We start from the raw sequence: 11365 nt of genomic DNA, 5'->3' as shown, positions 1-11365 counted from the left end.
GAAAGATCTCTGATGGAAGCACTGAAGCCGTGGCAAGTTTGAAGGATTAAAAAAAAAAAAACGCTTTAAAAAGAGCCCACGTGGCAGTTTTAATTTGAACAGTGAAATTCAGCTTAAAGAGCTTGAATTGGCTAAAACGAGAAAAAACATTTCTTGGTTTATAAACCCCTCTGGAAATAACACCTTGGGGATGTTTTTATTTGTCATGGGAGGCTGATGTCTCTCCCCTTTTTTCCTCCAACCACTGGGCAGCTTCGGCCAGTCCAACCTTCTCCATGGGGTTGCTCCTTTGGTTCAGTGCAGCTCTTTTCCAGAGGTACAGAAACTTAATTTGCTAAAAATAGAGATACTGAGCCGGAAAATGGGAATAAATACAGCAGTCAGTGTCAGCAGAGGAGGCAGGCAGTGCCTCTGGAGTGTGGTGGCTCTCTCAGGAGCAGCTGTCATAGTAGGAGACTTTCTTTTTGATGGCATCTCGGATCTTTCCCACCTGCTCCTCCAGCCCCGACAGCCTGGACCACTTGGACATCAAAGCCTTGTTGCTCTCCTGGATTTCTGCCTCTAAAGCTGAGGAGAGAGGGCAGGGAAGGGTTATGTGATGGTTGGGCTGAGCCTCCCTCCTGCACAGCTCAGGTGGGGTGAGAAAAACCAACACCCTGCATTCCCTCTTCTCTCCCTCCAAACAACCCCACAACAGGACTGCTCCCAACAAAGCCATCAGTTTGGAATGCTTAAGAAGGGAAGTATGTGGAGGAAAATGGGGCCACACTGGCATGGCAGGCAGGGATTCCCTTTCATGGTGGCTCCCTGGAAAATTCCAAATTTACAGGCACAGCATCATCAGATACTGTCATCACACTGCCAAAAGTACGTTGTCTTCCTCATAATTTCTTTCCCTCACACCATGGGAGTCCAAAAGCTTCTTCCCCAGTGCATGAGATTGTTACATTGAGTTCATAAATCTTACTTTCCATCCTGAGCATGATGCCCAAGGTTTCCTCAAAGAGAGCCCGTGCCTCCTGGCCTATGCTCTGCACTCTGCTGCCCTGCTCTCCCAGTGCCGGGCTCTGCTCCATCCTGCTCTTCAGCTCAGAGTACATTTGCTTCACTTGTTCAAAAGCCTGGGGAAAAGCAAATAAACAGCAAATAAAATAGGCTGTGGAGAAGGGGGTTTTCCAGTGTTGAATCCTGTTTAAATGTTAAATGGATATTGCACTGGAGCTTTGTCCTTGATATCATGCAAACGTGTCACAGTCTCTACTGATGAGATTGTATGAACAGGACTGGGATTAGCAGACACAGAAGAGACAAAGGCAAGTCAGACCTACTACAGGCTCCAAAAAACTCCATTTGTGATGCACTCAAAGACCGACTGACAGCTCAACAAGCTGCTCTGCCTCAGGCAGGACAAAGAGCAGAAATAAGTTTCCAGCAAAGGGCATCAAGGATGAGACAGATCCTGTAAAAACTCAGCAATGGGACAGACACCGTGGCTGATTAACGAGCACACGAGCTGTGACCCGAACGAGAAAGCTCGCTCGTCTCATCCAGAGCCACAGCTGGCTGGGCTGGCCGGGGCAGGGGGCACAGGTGTGGCAGCCCCCCGGGGTGGTACCTGCTGGGCACTCCCGGCCTGCTGTGCCGCCGTCTCGGCCGTGTGCCGTGTGTCCGTGGCCCGCAGGCGTTCTGGTCGGCCCCGCGCTGCAGCCGCTCCAGCCGCTCGCCCAGCCCGTCCAGCTGGGCCCCGATGGCAGCCACGTTCTTCTGGGCTGGCCCAAGGACGGCCTCGATCTGGAAGGTGACAAGGAAGGCACGTTCAGCCCCCGCTCCTCGGGGCTTTTCCTCGGTGCAGGGACCGGCTGTGACGGTTCTCTGGTTCAAACTGCAGGATTCCCGGGCAAAGCTGGGGTGGCACCAGCGATTTCTGTCCACACAAGGGTTGGGGCTGGATGTCTCTGGTGTATTTGGTTCCACTTTAGGTCACCTACAGTGACCTTAACCACCTCGCCTGGCTCTGTCTTGGAATGATGACAGCAGAAACACAAACCAGGCCGTGTGTTCCATCTGTGCTCTGCTCCCTGTGCAGCCAAGAGTCCAGCAGGGACCATGACTAGAGTGTGGAGAAGCACACCAGCGAGGCACATTTTTACAGCCAAAGCTTCCCCAGATCCCACTTCCCTGCTGCTCTGGCTCAGGACTCCAAAAGTGGCCTCCACAAGGACTCTGCATTTCCACAGGGGTGGTGAGCAGGGCGCAGGAGCATTGCTGGGAGCATCACTCACCTCATCAACGCGCTCCCGGATGAAGCGAAGGGAAGAGCCCGAGCCCCTGATGGCTCCCTGGGCCTCCAGGAGCATCGTGTTTGCTCGCTGCAGGTTCCCCACCACCTCCTCCATGTTGCCCTCCACAGCATTTGCCCGGTTCCTGGGGAAATGTGGGAAAGCAGGAGTGAGTGTAGGTAACTGCAAGTCAGGATTGCAGAGGTGAAATGAGGAAGCTTGAGAAGCAAGAGAGGATTGCTGCTGAGAAGCTTGTCATCTCCCTCCCCCCAAACCCACAAAGCCACACGTCTGGACTCCTGCAGGTTTCCTCTTAGAGAAATCTTAGTTCCACTTCATAGCCCCAGGCAGAGGAGACAAACTGAGAAGGGGAGAGAAACCCCTTCCTTCAGACTGGTCAGAAACATTTATTTTGTAAATGGTGTGTGAAAAAGTATCGAAGGGAAAGTAAAAACCACTGAACCAGCTTCAATGAATACTTTTCTGCTTGCAGTGGGACTGTTCAGCCTGGGTTGCAGAGCTCTCCATAGAAAACCAGACTCCCCTGTCTCATCACTTCCAGCAGGTTAAGCAGGTGTCAGACACTGTCAAGGAGTTTACAGACTCATCCCATTAACCTTCTCACTGGGATATTGCTGCAAGTCAACACGTGACAAAGCAGATGCTCCAAATTTGCAAGGACACCCTGTAATTACTTTTTAAGGGACCATGGAATAATCCTCCCAACTTTCACCCGGAAAACAAATAGCCCATTTAATCTCCTCGTGCTCTCTTGTGCAATTGGGATGTAGGTCACCAATATCAAGTGACACCAGGGCAACCCTGTCATCTCCCAGCATAGAGATAAGAGAAAAGCCTCCATTATTCAGGTAAAGCCCTTCTTGTTCTGGTCTCTACAACAGGATCTATTCTTGGCAGCCAGATTTGTTTGCACTGGGACCCCGGGGAGGTGTCTAGAGATTGCAGACTCGTTCTGGATGGACACAGAATACCACGGCCTAGAACTTCAGATTGTGCAAGTCAGTACAGCTCAGGCAGAGCGAGATTTCAACCCAGCTGAGAACCACCACGTTCACCCCCTCAGCTGAGTGCCCCTCAGCTGCCAAAGGCCCTTGAACCCCAACCCACCTGGCTTGTTCTGCCTCCTGCTGAAGCTGCTTGGCCCTGGCAATGTCCTCGGCTGTCTGGGCAAGGATGTCCTCGGGGCACTGCAGCTGAGTGGCCAAGTTCTGGATCTCGGTCATTTTTCTCAGGACTGCAGCAGCATCCGTGGGGAGACGCAGGGAGAGGACTGACTCACTGATTTCCTGGATGGCAGCAGGATCCGTGTCCTTGTCTGCAGAGCAGACAGACAGCCAGCATCAGGAAGGGGAGAGGAGAAGGTGGGAGTGCAAATGCAAGGGAGGAGGAGGGCAGACAGCCAGCCCTGCATGTTCTCACACACAGTCTCCTCATTTCAGACACCTGCCACGATCCACCCTGAGTTCATCTCCTTGAATCCAATGTACTCCTCATTTCCCTTTCAGGAAAGGGCTGCAGTGATACCTTTTATTTGCAATGAGAACACCATGGCTAAACCCAGAGCACAGTCAGGCAGATCTCACTGAGCAGATGAGGGTGTGTTTCAAGACAAGCCCCTTTTTTACTTCACAAATAAAAAGAAGCAGGCAGAGCCCAAGGGACATTAGCCCAGCGATTAGCTCAGAAATATCTTCACTCATCATTAACCCCAGGCAGCACCAAATGACCTGATTTTCTCATTCAGCTAATGCTCATGAGGCTCATTATGTTATTACAAACAATAAGTCATCGGTTTGTAGGACAACAAGGAATTCTCATCTGATTAATAGTCTCCTCCAGAGAAGGGTCATCTGTCTGTCTCTGGTCAGTGAGTGTGGCCAGAAAACATCTCTGCATCGGGTCACTGCTGGCTGCAAATCCTCAGAGAACACCAGCCATGGGGACAGGTTTGTCTTCCAGCCCCAGGGATGGCACAGAGCAGGACTCAGAGGGAGCTGCTGTCTATGCCACAAACAAAATGCCACCTCCTCAACAGCTTCCCACTTCTGCCAACTCACAGTTCACCTTTCTAGAGGTGATATGTGAGAGCAGTTCCTGTGAGGATGTTGGAAACCTCTCCACGAAGCCCTACTCACAGCAGGTCAAGGCTGTGTGGTGTCTCCTGCCCCATGGACCTCACAAGTGGTCCCCAAATGCCTCTGAAAGGAAGCAGGCAGGGTGACAGCCCAGCAAATCGACACAGGTAAGAGCTGGGATTATTTGAGCTTCATCTGAACAAGCCAATGGGCCAAACTACAACTGCTGGTGAAGTCACAGCCTTGGGTGCTGCTGCAATTTCTCTGTTTTCAGAAAACACCATCCCAGCCAACCTTGCTGCCTCAGAGGACGTGTGTTACCTTTGCTACACAAACACCCAGATAAACTGGATATCCAAGAGCTTAACTGGGCTGAGCCAACCAGCTGCTTCCCTCTCCTGTGTGCTCTCATACATAAATATCAGCAGGGCAGTGATTGTCTCCCTGTACTCAGCACTGGTGAGGCCACACCTCAAATCCTGTGTCCTGTTCCAGGCCCATCACTGCAAGAAAGACATGGAGGGGCTGGAGTGTGTCCAGAGAAGGGGAAGGGTCTGGATAGTCAGTCCTGTGAGGAGCAGCTGAGGGAGGTGGGGGGGTTCTGCCTGTAGAAAAGGAGGCTCAGGGGGGACCTTCTCACTCTCTGCAACCCCCTGACAGGAGGAGGGAGCCAGGGGGAGTTGGGCTCTGCTCCAGGGAACAAGGGACAGGAGGAGAGGGAACGGCCTCCAGCTGTGCCAGGGGAGGGTCAGGTTGGACATCAGGAGGAATTTCTCCATGGAAAGGGTGGTCAGGCCTTGGTAGGGGCTGCCCAGGGAGGTGGTGGAGTCCCCACCCCTGGAGGTGTCCAAGGAAGGCCTGGCCGTGGCCCTCAGTGCCCTGGGCTGGGGGACAAGGTGGGGATCAGCTCTTGGCATCTTTTCCCACCTTAACAACTCCACGATTCCACGATAACTCCAAAAAACTATTTTTTTCCATGCACAAACCAACACTCCCCCCTCCACCTCCCCCCTTAGGCTTTACAGGTGGCAGAACTACCTGACAAGAAGTCTCGGACCCTCTGGATGAGCTGCCGGACACGCCGCACGTCCCCTTCGAGCTGGGTCCTGGTCACCCCCAGCTGCTCCGCCAGGCGCCGGGCGCTGCTCTGGATCTGACTCGCAGACATCTCTGTTGTTTTAATCTGCAGACAACAACGGCCCGATGGAGCCACTTCTTCTTGCTCTGGAACCCCACAGCCCTGCCTCAACTCCGAGTGAACCGAGAAAGGCACTTGGGAACGGTGCCGTTCCACGTTCTTAATGTGCCGGAGCTTTTAAGGACTGTAAATGTTGAAGACTGAGGGTTGGACTTGCAAAGGAAGCTCTCAAAGAGGAACAGCAGGATTTAGCTTTTAAAAAAACACGTTTGAAATGGATTTTGAACGACTTTGAAAACTCACTTTGTCTTTGCAAGCCACAGAAAGAAGTTGTGAGAGCACTAACACGTGAACTCCAGCAGAAAGCACCAAATGCTGGAGCAGAATTAGAGTTTTCCACATTCCCACCCCTTTTTCCATGCTAATCCCAAACCAGGAGGAAGACAGGCTTCCTTGTGACATTTCCAGAGCCTCTCACACCTTCAGGTCTGTGGCTTCTGCGCTGGGGGAGGCAGGACTCAGGTGTGCAGGAGAGAGTCTCCTGCTCGAAAATTCCTGAATTTCTGAAGCTGCCCCAGGGATCAAGCCTCAAACAGAGTTTGATATGGGGTTTTTATCACTGTCTCCACAGCTGCCCCCCTCAAAGGGTCCGAGCAGGGGGACAGGCAGTGCTGCCCACACTCACCAGCTGTACCGTCTCCCGGAGCCGGGTGCTCAGGCTGCCAAATTCCCGGGATGCCTCCCCGGCTGCAGCCAGGGCTCCTCTGGCCAGAGGGAAGATGCCATGGCAGGGCTGGCCAGGCCTGCAGGCAGAGCTGTTGTCCCGTGGGCAGAGCAGCCCCTCGCAGTGGCCGGGTGTGCACGTCTCCACTCGGAACCCACCACACACCTGGGGACAGGAGAACAGCCGGGCAGGAGGGAGCTCACCTGGGCAGGAGGGAGCTCACCTGGGCAGGAGGGAGCTCACCTGGCTGGAAACACCCCAGTACCCTCGGGGAGGGAACCCAGCACATCAGAGGGGCCAAAGGTTTGACAGCCCCTTGCCAAGGGAGCTGGGAACTGGCTGTGCTGGCGCTGCAGGAGCTGGCAGTGGGCACAGGGATGGAGCCTGCCCTCCCCAGTGGGGCTGTTGGCAGCACATGTGGCACAGCCCAAGGGACTGGAGGCTGTGACAGTGCTGGAGAAGGGCAGCCAGAGCTACACACACACACAGCAGTGCTGAATGCTCACACCTGAACCAGCAACAGCAGGTCAGCACCTCCTCCCTGCCCCAAACTGGAGCAGGAGTAGGAGCAAAGCAGGAGTTAAACCCCAGTGGCTCACAAGGAGTAACAGAGCAGGTCTGCATGGAGCAAACATCTCAGCAAAACACCCTGTCCAACCTGCATAGTTTGCTTTGGGAGAGAGAATTGAATGAGAAGCCCCTGCCCTCCTGCCTGGACACCAACAGTTTTGATTGCATGGCACCTTCTGGAGTTACCCCCCAAAAAACACACTGCAGCAGAGGCACGGGCAGACCCAGAGCCAGGCTGGTGGCTCAGGAATGTGTTGGTGGCCTGAAAAGCAGAGAGGGGAGGCTGGTGGTCTCCACAGCAACCATGCATTAGGAGACATCGAAATGGATCTCCATGGCAATAACAAAGCAGTGAAGGAGAAATAAGAGAAACCTCATCCAGAAATTAAGTGGGTCTTTTGAGATACAAGAACTGACACATGAGAGAGTCCCTGGAGGAAAAAACACGTGGCTGGGAGGGGGTGGTGGGCAACGTTTTGGTATCAATAATCCCCAGGCAGGGGATGCTCAGCCAATTCTCCACTGATGCCCACAGCAGCAGGTTGCTTTGATGCCATTACTGAGTCTGTCCTGCCCTGCTGAACTGTCTGAGGAAAGACACACAACTGCAGGACGAGATTTTTGCCTCCTGAGCAATTCCAGGCCCTCTGAAAACCAAGTAAACACAACTGGGAGGTCAGAAAACAACCTTGCATCTTTTACCTTGTTTATGACAGGGGTCAGGTTGGGGGATGAGGCCATCTCTCCCTGCAGGGTGAGCAGCCTGGAGCTGGTCCCTGCCAGCCCCCCCTCCAGCCCCGCGGCGCTCCTGCGGCTCTCCCGGGACTCAGCCAGCAGCCCAGAGGCACTGGTGGCCACTCTGCTGGCATTGCTGGATGTCTGGTAAGCAGACTGGATGGTCTTGAAGGCTCCTGCAGGAATCAAACCCCAAAATGACACAAAATGACTCATAAATGCAGCACAGCTACCTTGGGGAAGGCACTGGCTCTGCCCTGCCGGTGGATGTGTGCAGGGAGGAGCGGGATGCAGCCGGAGTGATTAGTCACCAAGGCACCACCAAAAAGCTGCTTTTATTTCCAGATGCTTTTCAGCCATTCCTTCAGTGAGCTAGAGGTCTCCTGAAGGACTGAACTCCCAGCTGGGGTTAAAAGATTCAAAGAAAACTGAAGCAACATGATGTGCACGTGCTGACCCTGGGCTTTGGCAAGGGCAGGACAGTTTTCAGAGCCTTCTCCCTGGTTCCTGAGCAGCCCCACCATTCCTGGAAGGAAGGTGGTCAGAACATGGAGCTCTGAGGTCTGCACAGATGGGGAGGTGCAGAGTGAATCTGTCCCAGCAGTGGCCACTCACCACAGCTGGCACATCCCCAGCCAGCTGAGCATGGAGGGGACAGGAATGAGACCCGTGGAGAGCAGGAGCTGTAGCAGGATCTCATGGCAGCCAAACTCAGCATCGTCACAGGGCTTAATTAGCTCTTCTCCCAGGTGCCTGGCAGCAGCCTGGCTCTCCTCCCCACCCCTCCAACCCCTCCATCTGTGCACAACCTTCATTATCAGCTGCCTCATGGGTTTGGGGTTGCTCTCCCAGCAGGGTCTCCCCCCTTCCCACTGCTCCCCAGCAGTGGAGCTTGTGCTGGTGGGGAGCAGGGACACAGAGTGAGCTACCCAGCCCCAAAAGAGTGGAGCAAACACCTCAGTGGTGTGAAATCCCAGGTCATGGACCAGAGACTGGGTGGAGGGAGATCTATGTGCTGCCCCAAAGCTGAGAGTGGGTTAAAAACTCCATTACTCTTTCACGTGGCCAGTGGGAAACCACCAGGCATGGTCACATTGAGGCAAATTAATAGCTGCAAATTAAGAGGTATTAAAGCTGCAGATCTGTACCTGACAGGTCTGTGCTGAGGGTGGTTTCAAACTGGGTCTTCTTGCTCTGATACTGGGAGTTGGTGAGCAACAAGCTGCTGTTGAGGGCTTCCAGCTCCCTGGAGAGGGAGGTGGTGTCATCCAGGAAACGAAAGTCAGGATTTATGCCTCGGACCTGCTCCCTGGGAGAGAGGAAAAGCAGAAAATGTGAGTTCAAGTAGAGGGCAAAGGACCAGCAGAGAGAGAGCAGGGCTGAGCAGGGCCATCTGTGCTGGGGCACTGCCAGCACCCGGCCAAGTGGCATTTCTGAGCCCAGAGATGGCCAAGGACATGCCAAAGGTGGCAGAGAGCAGGGCTGGGCTGCAGCTGCCCCACACCAGAGTCATGCCCATGCAGGGATCAGGCATGCTGGATGTGCCCTGGGAATGCCAACCGCCCACAGCCTGCCCACCAGCCTCCTGCCTTGGTGGCACGTTGCACGGGACAGGCACACGTGGAAGGGCTGTTCTCCTGCATCCCCACCCACCTCGTGAGCGGAGCAGGATATTTCAGGGGCAGGAAACCAAAGCAGGACACGTGCAAGCAGCTCAGGGTGGTGAGAGCACACAGAAAAACTGCCAGCATCTCCCCCTGGATGAGGAGGATGGACAAGGGATGCAGCCACTGCCCCTCACCTGATGGCAGCCAGCGTGTTGCCCACCTGGGCCAGGCTCTGCTCGGTCACAGAGGAGTGGCCAAGGATGCCCTGTGCCTGCTGCACGTTCCCCTCGGCCTGGGCCAGGCGGGGGCCGAGGTGGGACCCCCCGGTCCCCACGGGCAGGAGGGACGTGGAGTTGCCGAGCCCGGCCTGGCGCAGGCGCAGGCTCTGGATGTCCCCGTCGTAGCTTTGGAAGCAGGGGTGGCACAGCTGGCACTCGGGGTAGGTGCTGCAGTGGCCCCGCTGGCACTGGTCGCAGCGGTGGCCGGTGACCCCCGGGCGGCAGAGGCACTGCCCTGTTGTCTTGTCACACCCCGCCCTCTCCGTGCCCTGGAAGTCGCAGTCACACTCTGGGGGATGGAAAAGCAGAGAGGTGAAGCCCACTGAACGTGTGGTTGTGGTGAAAAAGCTATATCTGTACAAAACCAGCCCCTGTTAATGAGGTGCCAACCCAGCCTGGCATCCGTTCCCTCCCGTCAGCTCCTGCAGCGTCTGGGACAAAGGTGGCACAAGAACGGAAAGAGCTCCCAAGTCCAGGAGCTTCCCCAGCCCCTGACCCTGCAGGACCAGAGCAGAGTGGCCCAGGAGCTCGCCCAGGGCTGCTGGCAGGGGACTGGTGGATACCTGGAGATGGGGGTGAACTGGGAGGCTGTTCCAGAGAGGAAAATCTCTCTTGCAAAACAGTGCGGGAACACGGACGTCAGGACATGGGCCAGGGGCTCTTTTTCCCAGACAATCCATGATTTCCCAGTGCAAGGAAACGCAGAGCCAAACCAAAACAGGTGGTCCCTACCTGTGCACCCCCCCCGGGTGTCTCTGTAGTGCCCGTCTGGGCACAGCTGCTCCTGCATGGCCGAGCACGTCCGTCCCGTGAACCCTTCTCTGCACGGACACTGCCCTGAGAACTGAGGACAGAGGCACATCAGGGACACCCAGCTCTGGGCACTCTCCTGGAAAAGCTCTCCCTCAGCTGCTCTTCACCGCTAAAACCAGCCCATGGACCATCTTCTCTACTCAGCCTGTGCCCCAGGACGTGCCCTTGCTGCTCGTGCCAGGCTGCAGGCACAGCCTGCAAACAGGCTGCAAACAGGCTGCAAACAGCCCAAGCACTGCAAGGAGGGTGTCAAGCTTTGTTTCAAAAACAAAGCAGTCGCCCACAAGCAGCTGCTTTGCCATTTCAGGTCTCCTCCCCTCACTGAGCTCGTTTGGGACCTATCTTTGGCTCTTAGAATTTGTCATGTGCTTGGGTTTTTTTACATTTGACTTTAATTTTCCCAGTTGCCTCTTAAGCCTGAAGTGACACACAAATGCTTTTCATTGACAAATGAGGATAATTAACTTCCCTTGCTGGTATGAAGATGTCTTATTAGGACTTCCTTGCTAAATATCAGGCTTGTTAAAATGACTTAATTTTGCCTTGATAATTACCACCTTCTTTCATTCTCCTGAGTAGTCTGTCATGTGTTTTCTAGGAAAGGGGAAAAGGAAAATAAGAGTGGGATGCACTGGGGGATGCACAGTGCTTTTTGTGAAGGCTCCCATGGATAGGATGGGACAAATGATCCCCCAACAGGTGGGTTTGATGCTCTGAGAGACCCCCAGTGTGGTGCTGCACTGGAAGCCTTCGCAGTGGCAGCCCCTCACAGCAGCGTTTTTGGGGCTGGGAAGGGGAAAAAGAGAACAAGCTCAGGGAAACGAGAAAGAAACACTGCTGAAGGAAGTGGAGCCAGCCCTGAGGGTGCTCAGGGTGGGCTGGGGGGTACCTGGTTGCAGTGGGGGCTCTGGGAGCCGCGGGGGTGGCACTCACAGGGCCGGCAGCCCTGCCCGCCGCCCATGTCCCAGTGCTCGGCCGCGCACTGGCCACAGTCGTTGCCCACCACGTTGGGCAAACAGAAACACCTCCCTGTCTCATCGTCACAGGGCATGTCCTGCCGTGTCCCCAGGGCATTGCAGGTGCATCCTGAAACAAGGAGGGGTTTGTTAAAAATGGGGGCAGAGC

At 54.8% G+C, this 11365-nt stretch overlaps 1 protein-coding gene across 1 annotated transcript in view; it reads right to left on the bottom strand.

Annotated features, from left to right (window-relative positions):
• Window positions 1-102: 102 nt before the first annotated feature.
• LAMB3 (laminin subunit beta 3) overlaps window positions 103-11365 on the bottom strand; it is a 33409-nt gene continuing 22146 nt past the window's right edge. The window contains 13 exon segments of the mRNA XM_029962523.1: window positions 103-567; window positions 968-1121; window positions 1616-1683; window positions 1686-1791; window positions 2283-2424; window positions 3408-3615; window positions 5414-5558; window positions 6199-6402; window positions 7510-7718; window positions 8691-8851; window positions 9344-9716; window positions 10160-10271; window positions 11130-11326. Of these exon segments, the coding sequence (XP_029818383.1) occupies window positions 431-567; window positions 968-1121; window positions 1616-1683; window positions 1686-1791; window positions 2283-2424; window positions 3408-3615; window positions 5414-5558; window positions 6199-6402; window positions 7510-7718; window positions 8691-8851; window positions 9344-9716; window positions 10160-10271; window positions 11130-11326 (2216 nt within the window). The 3' untranslated portion in view covers window positions 103-430.

This window comes from Manacus vitellinus, unplaced genomic scaffold (genome assembly GCF_001715985.3).
Source record: "Manacus vitellinus isolate BGI_N305 unplaced genomic scaffold, ASM171598v3 scaffold_47_pilon, whole genome shotgun sequence".
Taxonomy (NCBI): Eukaryota; Metazoa; Chordata; class Aves; order Passeriformes; family Pipridae; genus Manacus; species Manacus vitellinus.
The sequence above is the reverse complement of the archived record's forward strand: the minus strand, read 5'-3'. Positions and strand labels throughout refer to the sequence as shown.